Genomic DNA, 20,677 nt, shown 5'->3' with positions numbered 1-20,677 from the left:
TGTAAATTCTCTTTGTGACTGGCAAAAACAGTGAGAAGTGGCTAGATCCTTCAATACTGTGGGTATCCATTTTGCAGCCACTAGAGATGACACTTGACAGGATGAAGTTAGTTGTGTCATAGCGGAATAAGGTGGAGTGCTTCAAACATGACCAGAAGTAATGGATAGAAACTGCGAAAAAGTGTAACAGAAAGAAAATAGACCATCTTTGGTTGTCTTTGCCGGGGGCTAGGGACTGGGCTGCACCATCACTTGTCTGCAGACTGATGCCTGCATCTTGGGATCCCTTTCCCTTCATCTTGGCTTGTCACTCCTTAATCCCCTGCCCCTCAGCCTTGGCTAAGACCATAAGAGATAGGAGCAAGAGCAGGCCCTTTTGGCCCTTCAAGCCTGCTCCGCCATTTAATGAGATCACGGCTGATCTGATTTTTACCTCAAATCCACTTTCCCGCCTTTTCCCCATATCCTTTGACTCCCTTGCTGATCAAAAATTTGTCTAACTCAGCCTTGAATGTATTCAATGACTCAGCCCCACAGCTTTTTGGGGTAAAGAATTCCAAAGATTCACGATCCCCTGGGAGAAGAAATTCCTCCTCATTTACATCTTAAAATGGGGGTTCCCTTATTGTGAGACTATGCCCCCTAGTTTTAGATTCCCCCATGAGGGGTAACATCCTCTCAGCATCTACCCTAAATAAGGGCACCAGAACTGTACGCTGTACTCCAGGTGTGGTCTCACCAGCACCCTGTACAGTTGTAGCATGATTTCCCTGCTTTTATACTCCATCCCCCCTGGAAATAGAGACCAATATTCCATTTGCCTTCCGGATTACCTGCTGCACCTGTGTGTTGCCTTTTTGTGTTTCATGTACGAGGACACCCAGATCCCTCTGTACCGCAGCATGTTATAGTATTTCTCCATTCAAATAATATTTTGCTTTTTTATTTTTCCTCTCAAAGGCTGCTGACGAATTGAGATTCCTTTTTAAAACTCTGCAGAAGCTTCTTGAAGTTTTGTCCCCTCATTGTGTCACTCCCATTTAATTGTTCCAATCCCTTTAATTTCACTTGTATACAAATTTCCTCTGCACAGTGCTGTCATCCCTTGAGCTGCCTGAATTTGTACTTGGAATTGTTAATTATGCAAATAAACCTAAACCAGAGAATTGAGTGTTGTTTGCACTTGAGATTCAGGCAGATTTTAAAGTAAATTAGAACTGACTTAAACCTGAAGACAAAAATTACCATACTAAATCAGAAAAGTGATGAGTATGCCCTAAAGGTTTTAATAAGGTAAATTGGCAAAAACTATTTCCACTCGTCAGACAGTCAGTTACTAGAGGGCATAAATGTAACATTCCCAAAAGAACAAAGGGGAAAATTTGGAGAATTCTATTTTAACATAGGCGGAAGCAGAATCCATAATAGCTTTTTAAAGAGGAAGTGGATAAATATTTGAAAAATAAAAATTTTGAAGGGTGTGGGAAACGACCAGGACTGTGGAATTAAGTAGATACTTCTTTTAGAGAGCCAGCACGGCACGACAACACAAATGGCCTTCTTAAGAGCTGTAAAATTCTACGATAATAAAGGTTTCTACGATTCAGAAAATTGGTGCCTCTGCGGTTAGATTCAGAAATTAGATGTATCTCTTTTAGAATTAGTCTATCAACTAATTAACCAAAAATCTTTATAATTCCAAAGCTAATTACCCTGAACTAGTTAATCAAGTATTTAGTGATTCTGTGCAGTTAGAAAATAATCCCAGATATACTGGGGAAAAGGAAAGGAGCTATTTCAAACAGGTCATAAACTGGCAACTTGACAATGTTGAGCAAACCAAGAACAAATCCTGCTAAGATATTCCTTGGTCTCTGCAGTGAGTATCTGTTTGTGGGTGACTCTCAATATATACTTAAACACCCTCGGCCCCTCTTCCAAATTCTCTGCCCTCATGACCTCACTCAATCTCGCCTTCATTAAAAACTCTCCTACCCATACCAATGGCCACCCTTTACTTCACCATCTCTAATGGCTTCTTCACCGCCTAGCTCAGACTACTTCTTTGTTGTCCTTACCATCTACATTGCCTTTCTTCTCTCCCTTCATCTGTGCTTTCATCACAGTCTTCCTCAACAAACCCTTCCTTCAATCCATCCAAGCTCTCCAATTATTACCCTGTCTTTAACTTCCCTTTTCTCTCTAAGGTTATCAAATGTGTCATCGCTCCGTGCCCGTTCCTCTTAAAAATTCCCTGTTTGCATTCCTCCACTTCAGCTTCTACTCTGCTCAAAATGCAATGTGGCCTTGGCCGAAGTCACAAATAACATGCTCTGTGACTGACTGTGGTGCGTTATCCCCTCTTGTCCTCTTCAACCTCTCTGCAACATTTGATACAATGGACCATGCCATCCTCGTTGATCACCTTTCCTCTGTACAGCCCTTTGGAACTGCCCTTGCATGATTTCACTCTGGATTCAAACACTGCATCTCCAGTAATGGCTTTTCTTTCCATCACTAGACTTTCACTTCCAGAGTCTGTCAAGCTTTCATCCTTGGCCTCCTCCTCCATGTACTGCCTCTCAGTGACTTCATCTGCAGGCATGGAGTCAGCTTTTGCATGTATGCCAATGCCATACAGCTCTACTTCTCTTTACCCCATGACCACCTCCATTCTGTCAAATTGCCTGTCTGGCGTAAGGTCATGGATGTGCTACAGTTTCCTCCACTTAACATCAGGAAGACCAACGCCATTGTTTTTGGCCCCTCTCATAAACTTACTCCTTTCCATTCATCTCCTGACCATGTACTCAGATCGTGCAAAACTTTGATGTGCTGCTTGGCCCTGAGTTGAGCATTAAAACCCCAAATTGTATCCATCACCAAGACTGCCTGTTTCTACCTGTGCAACATTGCCAGCCTCAGCCCCTCCACAAAGATTTGATTATTCGAGAGCCTTTTCTGATCTCCCGCCCTCCTCAAACTTACAACTTGTGTAAAATGCAGGTATCCATACCCTGTCCTACTTGTTCATTACCTCTGCCTTTGCTGACCTACACTGTTTCCCTGTCTATTTCTATTTGTGAAACACTTTTCAAGATGTTTTTGAAGTATTCAACAGAAAAGTCTACTTAGTGGGTCATACTTCAGAATCTATTTTCCTTATTGCTTCTGGACTCTGTGACATATAGAATAATACAAAACCTGCACTTAGCCAATCATATAATGGTTAGTATTCCACTGCAGACTTTGCATTGAGTCAATGTTATTTTCCTGTTGTGCTGACATAAATTCTTCAGTATAACTGAAGCTTCTGCAAAATAAATTCATGCCCACATTGCTTATCAGAAGTGATGTGAAATCTTTCTGAAGAAGTCGTGTCACATCGCTTTGGTTTATAACAGTATAACAGTAACCACCACAAAACCAACTTTTAACCATTGATTTTAAAATGGGAGGGAGCCCCTCCCCGTTCATGTAAATCGTGGGTGGCACTCCGCCCTTCCTCCTGTCAATCACCATGAGTGACCACTTCCTCTTCCAGTAAATCACCGGGCGGGCCTCTCTTCATCACCAGCGATGAAAAGGAAGGGTTTTCCCTTGTGCAAACACTATCACACTGGAAACGACCTCCTCTCTATCTCTTTTAAAGCCTTGGTGTTTGTTTTCTTCAAAGTATTTATTTTTAATGTAAGAGATTTAGAACAGAGGGCAAGAGAAACTTCTTTAGAGTTGTGCGGCTGTGGAATTCCCTTCCAAGGTTAATGATTAAGGCAGAAACAATGTCAACATTCAAGATTAGATTGGATAGTAGATGAGGGAAAAAAGGATGAAGTGATATGGGAACAGTGTGAATAAATGTGATTTGGACTATTTGCTTATGAGAAGGGTAAAAACTGACATAAACTGTTTGGGCCAAATGGCCTGTTTCCATGTTGTAACTTCTAAGTATTTCTATGTACAAGTGCCCACATGATCTGCTGGACTGCCTTTAAGTTTCTAATGTTAAAAAAAGAGCTGATTTAGGTGTCTTCTAATATTAAAAACTTCACTGTGTTAGGAATGTTGCGAGTGGGTTTCTGCACATGCATTTAAGCATACATGGCCTGTTTTCCCTGCTGAGAATATAAGGAGGGCGCTGTAACTCTCACTGCTCTAAAAGTAGGTTCTCGTGTAACTGCAGTGCTTGAAGAATAGAAACATTTCTGTGGCCACCAGATGGCACCTGAGTACTATACTATTGCAAGATTTTTTGATTATAAAACGATATTCCAAGAGGGGCAGAAGTCTTAAACAAAATGTAGAAAGCGTTCAGTGTCATACTCTAATTTTCTGAGATGCTTGTAAGGTCAGTCTGAGAATCAGAATTGTTTGTTTTCCTGTGAGGAACATAGTGGCCAAGAAACAGAAGCTAGGTTCTTTGAAGGTGAAGCTAAAAGAATTTAAGACCATAGGTTCTTGTATATAAATGCCCTGTATTTAAAAGCTTTAATAGGAATTTGATGTCCAAAAGTGGAAATTTGTATTTTGAACGGACAAAAACTAGGTAAACTTCTTGTAAGACTCATAGTTAAATCCTTTTTGTGTTGTTGTTTCCCCAGATAATTCTTTTTATAACCTTTTGGGGTTTTATTTTTAAAATTTTGTTTTCTTTCACACCAATAAAATATTTGAATTGAGGTGGAAGAAAATAAGGAAATGTGGACAGCAAGTTTCAGGTTAGTATGCAGGTTATTTTTTCTTCAGCAAGATCAAAAATGCTTTAAGATACTGCTTTATGTGAGTTAGGAGTAGAGTTGTCAGTTGAGAAAGAAACCCCTGAGGATTAAAAGCTATAATGCACAAAATAATGAAAAAGTCAGTTAAAGAAAACCAGTAACCTTCATACTATCAGTATATAATCCACGATTTATATAATGACCTCAAACACCATGTGTTAAAGGCTCTGTACTAAATGGAATCTTTTGAAGAAGCCAATAAAATGCTCATTTGCCCTGTGTTTCTGTGGTCTCTGACTCTCAAAATTATTTATAGGAAAATGTTACTTTGCCTTACTCAATAAATGTGTCCATTCCCCAGCTCCCTGGTCCACTTGCCAGAGATTTTCTGAGGCAGGTCCTATTAATTGACAGCTTTGATAGTCTACAGTATCTAACACTAAATCAACAATTGCCAGAGATAGGTTGGAGGATGGGGTGGGGGGGGAGGGGAGCTCTCCATGTGGGGAAGCTTTAATAAAGAGTGCTCTTCCCTCATATAACTTCTAATATTTAGAAAATTGGCAAATGAGAAAATATAGTATTTTTTGGTCTGAAAGAAAATAAAAACATTCATTTTTTAAATATATTTAACAACAGAACAATATCAATTTCTGTGAATTTGTTCTGCTTTAATAAAAAGGAATATGTGCCTAGGATCCCATGTTCCTGTATAGTACACAAACTACTTAGGTGATTTTTACTATAGAAATTAAATGAACAATAAATCAACTAACCTGATTAACAAATGCTAGGAATGGATATTCAGGTTTTGACTCATATTCCTGTTATCCACAATCTCAGAACATGTTGTCTTTGCAGGGACACTGCCACCCTCCCGGTTACCGGCAGAATTTACGGTACTTCATGACTCCCTGTGAGGATACTGCTACGCTAATCTTTCGATCTATAGAAATGTTGCCAAATTCTATCAGCAGGCCAACAGTCTTCGCGAAACCCACCACCTGCCTCTGAGGCTGTGATAACTTTTTCAGAGGCAATGTCATTATCCTTGAAGCCTCTGCCACCAACCAGTGGCCCATCTCCACAGTCAGTGCAGGACCACCAGACTCCATTCATTTTTGCTCTTCAACATGTTTACCATTGTTAGAAATAGCTTGTAAGAAAAGCTAAAGAGATTATTATACAATGTGATTTTAGAGAAAAAGAGAGGTTTTCAAGCTAAAATCAGTGTGGTAATGAATAACTCACTTCTTTGCTGTAAAAGATTTGCTCTCTTCACATAACTTATCTAGTTACATTACAGTGACTGAAAGTGGTGTTGCGCATGGAAACGTTTTACTTTTAAGTTATGCACAGTTTCACGTTATCAGAACTGATCATATGTGGATCCACTATAATACAAATCCTGCAGAGTTCAACATTTGTTCTGAAGGATCCTATTGTAATTGAACCATAAATGTGATAGATAAAAGCCAGTAGGAGTTGGCAAAATGGTACCCTTCAAAATATTTTAACAAGATTTCAGAAATTTTCACTAATACAAAAAAAAAATCAATTTTGACCATGATGTAGCCAGTATGACAGTCTGTATATTGCTAGTCTATGAGTAAGCAGTCTGTCAAACCTTTGAAGAGACATTTTAACAAAACAAAACTCTGTTGTGACGCATAATTTGCCGCTATCCATAAGTAACTTAAACTCTACCTGTTTTAGGTTCAGGTTCAGTGGTCGAATCCTTGGTCTTGCTCTTATCCATCAGTATCTGCTCGATGCCTTTTTCACCAGACCGTTTTACAAGGGCCTCCTTAGAATGTAAGTATTTCTGATATGAGGAGGAAATGTTAATTGAGCTGACATTACATTGATATATAAAGCTGTTGTACTGTTTGAGCTCCATCTTCATTGCCCCATGTGCATCATCTGCACATAGTGCCACCACAAACAATCTCCAAGCCACAAAGGATGCTCCTAGAAAATGTTGATGTTAGTTACTACTGAGAGCAGGCTGACACATTTTTTCAGTGTGCATTTTTTCAGTGTCCTTTTGATTTTTTTTCTGATAAGCAGTATTTAAGACAAAACAAGGATTATTGTAGTAACAATGATACCAATGAAGTTTACATCAGTGAGTAGTGACATAGATTTAACTGATTGGAATTGTTTTGTACCTTGGCATACTTGTTAATGAGCTGTAGAAATGCTGCCATGGACCTTACAGAAGTGACAAAAAAAGGCTGATTCTGAACAGACCAGACTCTGGCATCTCCCTGTCTATCTTTTGTGCCCTCACTCACTGGCTCCTATTTTATTTTTTCCTCACGAACCTGACTGCACTACTCTGTCTTAAAACTGGCAGTTAGGTTTAATGAATTCATCAATCAGACAAGTTAATTACCTGAAATTGTGCAATCTGGGATGGTTTTTTCATCCCGTGATCTCAACATATTATTATGATTTGGTTTTCAGTATCATGTTCATAACTTAAGAAATCGTTAATGAATTTACATCAAATTTTGTGTGTAAATTTAGCACATAATCATGAATCTTCAAGGAAAGATAGGATTATTGAAATCACTTTCATCAAAGAATACCACCTAATTTTTGGGTTGTTATTTAAAAACGATGGCAACAATCATTTTGATCACTGTGGGCCCAAAATTCCTCCACTCATCTACTGGTGCATCCAGGGACTTTGGGCTTGATTTTCGGACATCCGAGCAGGTGCGTTCGTGGTGGGGGGGCTCCGAAAATTGGAGATTCCCTGGGCGGGTCCGGAGCCCGGTTCCAACCCGCCCACTTCCGGGTTCCCCAGTGACGCGCTTAGATGAGCGCGCAGATCCCGCATGCGGGATCCACTTAAGGCAATTATTTTGATACTTCAGGCCGTTCGCAGACCTGATTTGTAGGATATTTTAGGAGGGGTGGGATTTTCATCTAAACTGGGAGTGTTTCCCGTACTGGGGGAAACACTCCCAGTTGAAATGGACGTGTTGCAGCCACCAGCCTGTGGCAGCTGTAAAGGTCCATTTGACAGGTGGGGGGGGAGACCCTCACTCATTGCAGGAGGCTACTCTGTCACTTTGGACAAAGTTTGGCCTCCACCACCCTCCTCCTAACAATAAAATTCACCAACTTGCAACCTCAACCCCGGTGTGCAGACACATTTACCTACCTTGTGGAGTCCCTCAAACGTACATCTTGCGGAAGGGGGCCGCCATAGCTGCAGTCATGACCTCCTCGGAGGACGAACAGCATCACCAGCCACGCCGGCCACCTCTGACACGTGGAGCTGCACAACACAGTGCTGTGACACATCCACCTGCACAGCAGGAGGGAGGGCAACCGCAGAGAGATATGCGTCACAGAAGGCACTACCCTCGCCACAGGGTCTACAGACCGAGGCACAGCTTCCTGGACCTCTCTGAGGAGCAGTGCACACGGAGGCTCAGAGTCACTCGACATGTAGTCGTGGACATCTGCAGCCTCCTTGATGCCGAGCTGCTCCCGGCTGGCCCGAGCACCATCTTCTTGCCTGTCGCTGTCAAAGTCACCACTGCCCTCAACAACTTCTCTCAGACGTCTGCACAAAAGAGCCCTGCAAATACACCTGCACCCACTCTGCAATGACACAATGGGTGGCATCAGGTGTGGGTCTTCATGGAGAAACTCATGAAAGGGCCTTATTGCACAAGCCAGTCAAGAATGGCCAAGTCGTGGCAGTAGTGGTGACAATATAATATGTAATGTGAGTTGATCAGAAATTAAATATAAGTAAAAACCATGACAAACCCTCAAACACCCTTGTGCATCCCCTTCACGCTCACGACACGTTTGCCTTACGCTTCCTACTACACATACATGGTGCATGCCCTGTGGCTGCAGCATAGGTAGTGGCAGGTTGGGTGAGGCTGACCGTGAAAGAGATGCATGAGAGGGTGAGTATGAGATAGAGCCATGGAGATTGTATGAGGATTGGTTTGAGTGGTAGTGGTTGGATGAGTACTGGCGAGGTGAGTAAGTGCAGGTAAGATGAGGATGAGCTTTGAGTGGGTGTGAGGAGTGATGTGATAGAGTGGTGTTGGCAGTGCAGAAGGAGATGTGGGGTGGGGGCGGTGATGTGGCAGACGGAGTGTAGGGGAATGAGTAAGTGTACTCACTTTGGCTGAACTACTTAGGTCATTGAAGCGCCTCCTGCACTGTATGCAGGTGGGCGATATGTTGGTGGTGCAGGTGACCTCCTCTGCCACCTTGAGCCAGGCCTTTGTGGTGGCAGAGGCAGGCCATTTCCTCCCGTCCGCCGGGGAGAAGATCTCTGTTCTCCCCCTCCTCCTCCTCACTCCATCCAGTCGGACTTGGAGTGAGGCATCATTAAACCTGGGAGCAGCCTTCCCCCTGGGCTGCTCCATGCTGTAATTTTGGCTCCTTTCTGCAGCATCAGTCAGTGGAGGACTGCCCCTTTAAATAAGGCTCCTCCAGCTGACAGCCTATGATGCGGGTGCGCAGTCCACCCGCTGCGCAGCTTTATAACGTGAAACCCAGAAACCAAGGTAAGTGACTTCAATTAGGCTGCGATCGCGTGCGGAGCACCCCGAATTCACTGGGCGCGTTACCCTTTGTGACTCAGAATTATTCTTTTAACTGTAACAAGCAAGGTTGTAAATAAAATCCATTCCCTCTTGAATTTGGATGAAAGTATTTCTTATTGCCCCAGAAGCACTATTAGGATGGGACAGCCAAGGATTTTGAATGAGGTTCTCTGTACGTTTGACGAGTACATTTCTTGTTTAACACAGTTCTAGAATACATCTAGTAATGTTCCTGATTCTGTACCATGTCACCACCAACGTGCATCCTTTCATAGGTTAGTCTTATGTAGACATGGAGGGCAAGGCCCACTTTATAAATGGTGAATTATTTTGAATTCCTAAGTCTTTGAAACCTTTAGCACTTCTCCTAAGTCTCCTAAGAGCACATTTTTCATAAGAATTATTGGCATTGGAGTCCAGAGGAGAACCATTCAGACACACTGGGTCCAATATTAGGAGGGAGGCGGGTTGGCAGCGGGGGTTCGACTGGGCGCGTGGGTAATCCGCCCAGTAAAATTGGTGGGTTCCCCACGCGATCGTAAGTAAATTGAAGCCACTTACCTTGGCTTCCAGGTTTCACGCTGGAAAGCTGCACAGTGGGCGGACTGCACACCCGCATCATAGGCTGTTAGCTGGAGGAGCCCAATTTAAAGGGGCAGTCCTCCACTGACAGATGCAGATGAAAATAGGCAAAATTACAGCATGGAGCAGACCAGGGGGGAGGCTGCTCCCAGGTTTAATGATGCCTCACTCCAGGTCTTACTGGATGGGGTGAGGAGGAGGAGGGAGATCTTCCGCTCGGTGTACGGGAGGAAGTGGCATGCCTCTACCACTACGAAGGCCTGGCTCGAGATGGCAGAGGAGGTCGCCAGCACCACCAACATATCACGCACCTGCATACAGTGTAGGAGGCGTTTCAATTACCTAACCAGGTCAGCCTGGTCTTACTCGTTCCCCTACACTCTGTCTGCCACATCACCGCCCCCACCCCACATCTCCTTCTGCACTGCCAACACTACTCTGTCACATCACTCCTCACACCCACTGAACCCTCATCCTCATCTTACCTGCACTTCCTCACCTCCCCAGTACTCATCCCACCAAACCACTCAAACCAATCCTCATACAATCTCCATGGCTCTCTCATACTCACCCTCTCATGCATCTCTTTCACGGTCAGCCTCATCCCACTTGCCACTACCTGTGCTGCAGCCACAGGGCATGCATCACCTATGTGTAGTCGGAAGCGTAAGGCAAACGTGTCATGAGCATGAAGAGGATGCACAAGGGTGTTTGAGGGTCTGTCATGGTTTTTACTTATATTTAATTTCTGATCAACTCACATTACATATTATATTGTCACCACTAATGCCACGTCTTGGCCATTCTTGACTGGCTTGTGCAATAAGGCCCTTTCATGAGGTTCTTCATGAACACCCTTGATACCACCCATTGGGTCACCCTACAGTGGGTACATGTGTAGTTGCACGACTACTTTGTGCAGGTGCCTGTTGCGCAGCACTGTGTTTTTTAGGTCCACGTGGCGGAGGTGGACGGTGTGCCTGGCGAGGCTGGTGATGTTGCTCGTCCTCCAATGGAGTGATGAATGCAGCTGTGGAACCCCCCCCCCCCCCGCCCCATCCTGATGGTGTGAGTGTGAGGGGGTCTGCAAAGTAGGTAAATGTGTTTGGACAGCAGAATTTAGGGTATGATGTAATAATTTTGAGTGTGGAGACAACGGTGTGGCAGGCAAAACTTTGTCTGAAGTGACAGAGTGCCCTGCTGCAATGAATGAGGTATTCCACCCAACTGTCAAAAATCCTCTGCATCTCCCAATGGCTGCTGACTGAAACACGTCTGCAACAATGGGGAGCGTTTCCCACAGCATGGGAAACACGCTGAGGAGAATCCAAAATCATATCCCTGCTAAAATCTCTTCCCAATGAGGTCTGTCAACGACCTCAAGTACCTCCCTAATTATCTAAACTGTCATCCTGCCAGCTTTAATTGCCGGTGGGAGTCCCGCATGCAGGGGCTGCGCGTGCACCGATTCGCGTCATTGGGGAACCCGAAAGTGGGCAGGTTGGAGCCGGGCTCTGGACCCGCTCCGGGATTCCCCAATTTTAGGAACCCCCCCGCCACGAACGCACCCACTCGGCCATCGTAAAATTGACCCCGTTGACTTGCCTAGTGGCATATTAAAGATTGCATTCCTCCAAGAATTTCCTCCAGGGGTAAATCACTAGTATCAAGCTCTAGAGAGAGCTCAAATAAATAGATTTATGGTGGTGGTTCATGGGTAGCATTTCAACAAATACAGTTTTGTATTGAAAGAAGCAAAGACTTCATTTATTTCTGCTGGGTCATGGGATAAAGATTGCTTATTTATTTCAGTATTGACAGGAGCTGTGGACTTACTTTTCTGAATTAAATTTACTTGGAGTTAGTCTGATGTATCAGCACCTTCACAAAACCTTTGTCTTCAGCAGAGTGAGACAAATTCTGTTTCATTGGATGAGAGTGCATGGTCCTTTCCCAGCTTAGTGAAGTGATTTTAGGGTCAGAGGGTCAGGTGGTCATTATTTGAGGCAAATTGTTTCTCAGGAGCTTTAGTTTCATTTTAATCTTTTCTACTTAGTTTTCTATTTTTTTTCATTTTAGAAGCAAAAGAGATAATACAGCCTGAAGTATGTTTTCCAGATGTTCTAAAGCAGGACATTATTTGTAACTGAACACAGATTTTCTAAAGATAGACTTTTTTGTTTCTTGCTCGATAAAGTAGGAGAAAATTGTGTTTGTAAAGTTTGAACTTCATCTAGTTCTGTATGATTGAATGGCACCTGTGCTAATATCTGACACTGCTTTCATTAGCAGTGATTGTTATGCATTTGGGATTGCTACAGATATCTTGTGTTCAGTGGTGTCAGTGTTCCCTTGAGCAGTCTGACTTCCTGCTTTTTACGGAAGTTGAATCCCACTGTCCAACACCTACTAGTGTGGTAGCAGGATCCAGGAGTGTAACAATGAATCTCCCTTGTGTTCTGTTCTGGATGTCTACGTCTTAAACAGGTATACTCCTTCAACCTCTCTGAAGGCAGATCGATTTAACACCGGGTGAGACAATGTTCATATTCAGTTTTTAAGTTGCTTTACTTCACAGTAGGCAAAGCGTACAGAACACTAGGTATGACGAGAGACACTTGGTATGATCAGTATAACTTCTGGTCACTTACCATTACAAAAATAAAGAACACTTGTATGCTATCCCACTTTGGTGGGCACTTAACTTAATGTAAAAGCACAAACTCTCCCTAACCAGGACGGAGTTTCTCCCCTTACGGTCTGCTGCTACCTGACTAATTTTCTGGTGTGTTTCACAACACACATCATAAACCACTCAAATTCAAGTCTTGTTGGTGGAAAATGGCTATAGAATCCTGAACCATGACACTGATTGCATGGGTGATCAGGAAACAAGGATGTAATCAGCCCAGAAATACACACGGTGAGCTTCAGAGGATGCTTTTGTTAGTTTCAGCACACTTCATATATTTGGAAGACCAGGCTTCTTGTTGATCTGAATAATGGCTATCCATGATTTAGATGAGTTTTCCTTAATTCCAGAGCATCTACCAAGAAAGTAATCTTGAACCCAGTTAAATTCTTCTAATTTAGTTGAATCTTCTCTCTTTGTGAATAGTTGATAGAAAATCTGGACATGAGGATTTGGATCACCTGTGTTTGGGACATAAATATTATGGACATCTCCAGGATATGATTACTTTTCCTTGGGAGTTACAAATGGATGCTTGGTACTTTCATTGGGGTTTTCCTGATCCCCTTCCATAACTCCAGCAGGAGATCGATGGAAACAGCAATAACGGCCATTTACACTGTTTCTGCAAGTTTTCTGACGAAGTTACAGCGGGAGACTCTGTAGAAATCCCCATAATTTAAAAAATCTTCCTGTATAAAATTCTAAAGTGCAATGCCAACCTCTCTTTTCTTTGATGAAAAGGTAGAACAAGCCTATTTCTATATCTATTCCCTCTTTAGGTGTCTCTTCTGATTTGATTTATTGGGTCATTTATCCTGCTTTCCATGATACTATTTTGGTAGATTATATAGATATCCTGTGAGGCAGTTTAACATGGATCTCATGCAGGCTCCAGGGATGTTTTTTAACAGCATTGTGATCAGAAATAATCATAGTGTATTTATAACCTGCTGTGAAGTAGCTTTTGATCCTAGTATGTTGTAGAATTATTAACTGTGAACACTTTTATGCCCTCTTTACTTTATACAGATGTCTCAGACAGCAAGGGCACCATTAGAGACATCTCTCAGATGTAAATGATTGCCATTGTTTGCTGAAGGCACTGAAACCCTCCTGGGGAGGCAGTTTTTTAGTGTGCCTCCAACAGCAAAGATAACAAGGGTTCGTGACTTTTCAGTTCCATTATTGCCAAATCCACCCTGCAGTATAAACAGTTGTAAACAATTTTACAACACCCAGTTATAGTCCAGCAATAAACAGGGCAGATTTGGCCTGCTGCAAACCTGTACAAATACAGAAGTAGTTCCATAATATAAAGAAGGCATTAGAGAAGAATGAACAATTGCCTTCAACTGTCCTCCTTAATTTTGTCTGTAAGTAAGAAGAATCTTCAAGAATCTGGGCCCCCAATTTAAAGATCCCTTATTTCAATAGTTAGACTAATTTAACACATTCCACAATAGAGTGGAATCCCTTCAAATCCAGGGTCTGTGACAAAATCATAGAAGGTTAACAGTGGTCCCTGTGAGATTTTCCCTTACCCTCTTAATCAGTTAAATAACCATTTTAGAAATAACTTCTAATCAAATGTTCTAATCTGTGAGCAAGACTTCCTGCTGGGAGAGTGGGATCATGGAATCAGCCCTGGTACACTTTAAATGAAAGTATATTTTATACTGATGTTGTGACAAATAAAATGGATTGGGATTTAACGGGCTGTGACTGTAAGCATATATGGTGACGGAGTGAGTAGTAAGATGAAATTTGGTACATACCATACAGCTGAGCTGAACTTCGATTTAAACAAAACTATTTACAACAAGTAAACAGCATTTAACTTCGCTTCTGCAACACACGACCAAAAAAAATCTAGCAATTGCTTAAGTAAACTATAAACATTCCAGTCTTAATCACCCGACTCTAATTCTTTTAAAATGGAAGTACATTCTCATCACTGTAGACTATGAATGTGTGGCTATATATATATATATATTGTGTTTCTGTCATTCATAAAATAGTTTTCGGTAAACCAAGAGTTTATATGATCATTAGGTTTGTGCATTGCTAATGTGAGGGGGATCATAGATACTAGCAACACCAATAGAATACATATTGCAATTCCATTAAAGGTAAGAGTTTCTGTCATTCAATCTCATATTGTGGTTGAAAATTTTTTCTTAATAAATTTTCTGATTTAACCAGACTGAGTGATTTTAACCTCACTTGACGGCATATGTGAGTAGATATCTGATACCTCTATACCTAAACATGTTTTGAAGTGTCAAATTTAATTCGTTTATAAACCATCTAGTGAAATATCAGGGAATATTGACATGCATGGGCATCCCAGCAGATGCTCTCTCTTTGTCAGAAGTGCAAGATAGTTTTTTGGGATGTCCTGTGGTCGTGAAAGGCACAATAAGAATACAAGTTCTTTTATTGTGGTGACATCCATTTTCAAGATCATTCAGCCGTCTTACGTATTTTACCTTGCCTGTCAGCTGTCGTCCAATTTACCCAGCTGATAAACTATTGTAGAGTTGATGAGTAGCAGCTCCAATATCAGCCACAGCAGCAGCTGACAAATGAGTTTGAAAGTTGATAAATTGAGCTTAAGCTCTTACTCGGCTCCATTTGCACCTTTTACTATTGTTTGCAGGAGATACCAAAATATGATGCTGTTTCAGCATATTATTACACTGGTCGTTTCCAAAGAAGGCACTATGATGGCTTAGGAGAGGTAATTTCTTCCCCCAACACCTCAACCCTCCCCCAACAAAGGAAATGTGTACTCAAAACAAAAGTTGCAATATATCGGACTCGAATATACTTTCTCGTACCACTCCTATTTCTCATCTACGTACTGCCCCTCGGCGACATCATCCAAAAACACATGTACACTGACTACACCCAGCTCTACCTCACCACCGCCTCTCTTGACCCCTGCATTCTCTCATTTGTCACACTCCTTGTCCGACAGCAAAAACGTCGTCCAACTAAATATTGGGAAGAGCGAAGCCATTGCCTTTGGTCCCTGCTGCAAACTCCGTTGCCTAGCTACCGACTCCATCCTTCTCCCTGGCCACTGCCTGAAGCTGAACCAAACCGTTCGCAACCTTGGCGTCCTATTTGACCCTGAGATGAGCTTCCGACCACATATCTGCTCCATCACCAAGATAGCCTACTTCCACCTCCGTAACATCGCCCGTCTCCGCCCTTCCTCCGCTCATCTGCTGCTGAAACCCTCATCCATGCCTTTGTTACCTCTAGACTGGACTATTCCAATGCTCTCCTGGCTGGCCTCCCATCTTCCACCCTCTATAAACTTGAGCTCTTCCAAAACTCTGCTGCCCGTATCCTAACTCGCACCAAGTCCCATTCTCCCATCACCCCTGTGCTTGCTGACCTACATTGGCTCCCGGTCCGGGAATGCCTTTATTTTAAAATTCTCATCCCTGTTTTCAAATCCCTCCATGGCCTTGACCCTCCCTATCTCTGTAACCTCCTACAACCCTCCGAGATCTCTGCGTTCCTCCAATTCTTGTCTTCAGCTGCCTTGACCGTAAGCTCTGGAATTCCCTCCCTAAACCTCTCTGTCCTCCTTTTAAGATGCTCCTTAAAACCTATCTCTTTGACCAAGCTTTTGGTCACCTGTCCTAATACATCCTTGTGTGGCTCAACGTCGAATTTTGTTTGATAATGCTCCTGTGAAGCACCTTGGGATGTTTTATTACATTAAAGGCACTATATAAATGCAAGTTGTTGTTTAGGGACATCATGCTTTGAATGTTTAAATATGCTTTTCTGAGTGTTTTGCTATTTTGTTGGTCAAATTAATTCTTTTAATTTGGCTTCTGTTTGCCTTGCTTCTCCACACTGATGCCATTCTCAATCAGGAGTATAAGATGATTCATCATTGCTGCTGATGTTATTATCTGATCAAGTCATCACATAACATAATTGACTAGTATGGGAAGGGATTCCATGGCCTGCTTTCATAGAAACAGCAGTAGGCCATTCACTCCTTGAGCCTGTTCTGCCATTCATTCATTCAGATCATAGCTGATCTGTATCTCAACTCAATTTGCTCACCGTTGCTCCATATCCCTTGATACCCTTACCTAACAAAAAAAATGGTGCCATGGGATCTGTTATGTCCACCTGAGAGGGCAGACAGGGTCTCGGTTTAACAACTCATCCAAAAGACAGCACCTCTGACAGTCCAGCTCTCCCTCAGTACCACACGGAAGTATTAGCCTAAATTTTGTGCTCAAGTGCCTGGAGTGGGACTTGAACCCATGAACTTTCTGACTCAGAGGCGAGAGTGCTCCCAACTGAGCCATGGCTGACACGGAGAACAAGCCAGACTGTAAATTGGGGACCTAAAAAGGATGCCTGGTCATTGGGGTGTATTTACAGATCGTAATGTATCAAAAGAACTCACTCTATGATTCCTCAGTTCTGCATTAGTTGCAACTCATCCAACCTCTCAGCACACTGTTCAGTGTTGCACAAACCTGCCGGTGTGCTGAAACGGGAGAAAAAAATGTTATTTAATGCACTTTCAATACATTGAGTGGGAATTAACTCCCTTAACATTGTATCAGTTTTGCTTTTTGTGCCTGGGACTAACAAAGAAAATCTGATATAGTTTGACTGTACCAATGACTTTATTCTGGTGTAATCCATAAACTAGATCTTTTGTAGCTTGATTACTACACTGGGGATTTAGAAAATTAATAGAGCAAGTGCCATAGCAATGCTGATAATGCACTGCAGTGGAGCTGTAATGTAAACAGAATCGGGGTACTCGGTTTGTAAAATGTGGCCACATTCTGGGGGACAACAATCATGCAATTTGAGTAGTTGATTAATTAGTGCTGGATGTTGTTATCCTTTCAACTGACAATTATCACTGGCTGTAAGTGGAAATGGATTTCAAGATGAAGACACATTTCATTTTTAAAACAATAAACCCTAATCACTGACTAAATCTGAAATTTACTTGCCAGACTCTTATCCATAGATTTACTCTAAGTCTATTTCTTCCCCCATCATCTCTCCTCATTCTATCGTTAGGGCCCTGCCGTCGATCTTTTGTCTTTGCTCTGCACTTTCCTATTCTTCCTCATCTCTCTGCAATTTGTTCTACACTTGTTCATCTTTCTTCTTTTCATTTCCCTTCACATTTACTTTTATTTCTAACTATTTTGGTGCCTTCCTGTTGTGAATTTTATGTCAACTAACCTGAAAACAAAATCACTTGTTAATCAATTCAAAACCTAGTTGTTGCTAATGTGCATCAAATATGATCAGCAATAATGCTTTGAGCAGTAAATTCAAATACACCAATAGCTTTAGGATAAAATAAAGCATGTTATTGTAAAACTGAGCAGATACATATGTTCACTGTTTCCAACAGAGAATACAGGCATCCATACCCAGTGGCTGTGTCAATAAAACTGCAGATATACTTTTTCAAAACAAATCTTAAAAATAAAGAGCTTGTTTGTATTTTAAGTAGTTGGAATTTCTGTTACTTTCAGATGATTGACACACCATATAACCTTTTGTCCTATCTCCACATCAAATCTGTTTCATTCTTTTGGTTAACTCAGGTGAAATAATGGTTACATCATTGAGATGTTTTTGACATTTCATTTTCAGCAGCAATAGTAGGTGAGGTCAGAAGAATATTACGTGTTTAATGAAAGAGATTTCAACAAATGGCATTTTGAGAAGATGAGATTTTTTAAGATGCTGGTGTGAAACTATGCATTAAATTTGTGGAAATTTATTCTGGAACAATGAACTGGTTCTGTCAATATCTATATCACTCTTCACTCTGTTTCACTCAGTCCTAGAGAATGAAAAATGGTAACATGGTGGCAATCAAACTGGAATATCATTATAACCAACTGCTTCATCGAATAACACTTAACACTGCTTCGATGATTTTGAATCTAATTATAGCACTAGAATTATAGTAGTCTAAAATATATTTTAATTAGCTCAGATCTAATGACTTGAGGCCCATTTCTTCAAATTATGCTCAGATTGGCTCATGATGACCTAAACTTAATGTGGTCTCACAGGTTTTGCAATGAGGACTGCTCTAAGTCACTTCATTTATAGAGAATTAGTAAATAGAGAATAATAAATACCTGAGAATACAAAAATATAATGGAGGTTCAGACAGCATAAACCATGCAAGTCAAGTTTGCATCTACCCAACAATGTGGAAGATTGTCCAGATAGGTCCTATCCCACAAAAGCAGGATAAAACTAACATGGCCAGTTATTGCCCTATTAGCCTCCTCCCAGTTATCAGTAAAGTGATGGAAGGAGTCATCCACAGTGCCATCAAGTGACACCTACTCACCAATAACCTGCTCAATGATGCTCAATTTGAGTTCAGCTAGAACAAGTTGGCTCCAGATCTCATCAAAGCCAAACATGAAGCAAAAGCTGAATGCCAAATGAGAGGTGAGATTAGCTGCCCTTGACATCAAGGCAGAATTCGACCAAGTATGACACCAAAGAGTTCTAGAAAAACTGAAGTCAATGGAGCACAACAGGAACCCATCCAGTGGCTGGAATCATACCTGACACAAAGAAAGATGATTGTGGTCATTACAGCCCTAGAACATCACTGCAAGAGTTCCTCAGGGAAGCATCCTTGGGGCAACCATTTTCAGCTGCTTCATCAATGACCTTCCCTGTGCCATAAGGTCAAGAGGGAAATGTTCACTGATGTTTACAGTGTTCATTTCCATTCACAACTCCTCTGACAATGAAGCAGCACATGCCAGCCTACAGCAGGACCTGGATAACATTGCAGGCTTGGGTGACAGTGACAGGTAGCAGCATTCTCACCACGTAAGTACTAGATAATCATGATCTTGAGCATGAGAAAGCTCAGCCATCTCCCTATGACCTTCAATGGCACTGAATTCCCCACCATCAACATCTTGAGATCACCACTGACCAGAAGCTGAACTGAACCAGCCATATCAACACCATGGCTATAAGAACAGGGTAGAGGTTGGGTACTCTGAAATAAGTGGCTGATCTCTTGACCTATGAAAGCCTATCCATTGACTACAAGGCTCAAGTTAGCGGTCTGATGGAATAGTTGCCACTCACCTGGAATGGATGCAGCCAAAACAACACTTGAAGAGAATAGTTTATTGATCAAAGGCAACTTCGCCTGCAAATGATTCCACCTGAAAGAGCTTTTACCATTCATTGAAGCATTGTTATCAGCAGTGTCTCCATCTTTGCAGCTCACAAAGAACAGGGATAGGAACAGTTGTTGGGTCACTGCTCTTCCAGCACTTGAATGAGATTTCATGACATAAAACTGGAAAATAAATAAACAAATACAACTGTTTACCAGTACAGCTGGTAATGCCTAGTGAAAGGTTTAAACAGAATCTCCCTCCACACATTACATTACAGTCTGTTTTCTGTTTCCATACTGGGTACTCTGATAGCTGGTAAGAACAACCTCTGTCAAATTATTAATCCACCAGTAACTGAAATTATTCACAGGCAGTGTAGCAGATTCCTTTAAGTTACAGCTGTACTTCAAAAATGGTTGACATTTTAATTAGTTTAGCCCATTAGTGAGCACAGCTGAGCGACTCATCGGACGACTAGATCTATGGACCAACCAAAAACCAGATTATTCACTAAAATATGCTAGGTGAGTTCATCAAAAAATAAAATCAAAAAGTCACACTTGATATAAAATCTATTTGCTAGTGTTTCAGTACATGAGTGACTTAACCAAATTAGATTATCATCTTTACTGCTGCTCGGGAAAAATAAAGGAATCTGTATCATGAAAGAACAGCAATATAAATCATGTTCATTATATAAATGCCTGAATCAATCTTGTTATTTTTGAAAAAAATCATAGCTCCTTTCATGGCTTAGTGAGTAAAGACAGTGTGTAACTGAACCGTACAAACCAGGTGGTTGTAAAAGAGGTGCTAAAATTAATTTTAGCACCTCTGAGGTAGGAATGGAAAAATCAGCCAGGGTTCCAGCTCCTGATTGGTATCTAGCAAATCTTGCTGGAAAGTGTG

General features: G+C 41.8%; 1 protein-coding gene across 6 annotated transcripts in view; it reads left to right on the top strand.

Annotated features, from left to right (window-relative positions):
- The window catches only part of hecw2b (HECT, C2 and WW domain containing E3 ubiquitin protein ligase 2b), a 293,802-nt gene that overhangs the window by 237,568 nt on the left and 35,557 nt on the right, over positions 1 to 20,677 (top strand). For all 6 annotated transcript variants that reach the window (XR_010963450.1, XM_067987771.1, XM_067987768.1 and 3 more), the window contains one exon: positions 6,435 to 6,533. Coding sequence is in view for 5 of the 6 variants with exons in the window: in XM_067987771.1 (XP_067843872.1) it covers positions 6,435 to 6,533 (99 nt within the window). In the remaining variant the exon portion in view is untranslated. The remainder of the gene's footprint in view (positions 1 to 6,434; positions 6,534 to 20,677) is intronic.

This window comes from Heptranchias perlo, chromosome 7 (assembly GCF_035084215.1).
Source record: "Heptranchias perlo isolate sHepPer1 chromosome 7, sHepPer1.hap1, whole genome shotgun sequence".
Classification (NCBI taxonomy): Eukaryota; Metazoa; Chordata; class Chondrichthyes; order Hexanchiformes; family Hexanchidae; genus Heptranchias; species Heptranchias perlo.
Note: the sequence above shows the minus strand (reverse complement) of the source record. Positions and strands in the feature narration are given on the sequence as shown.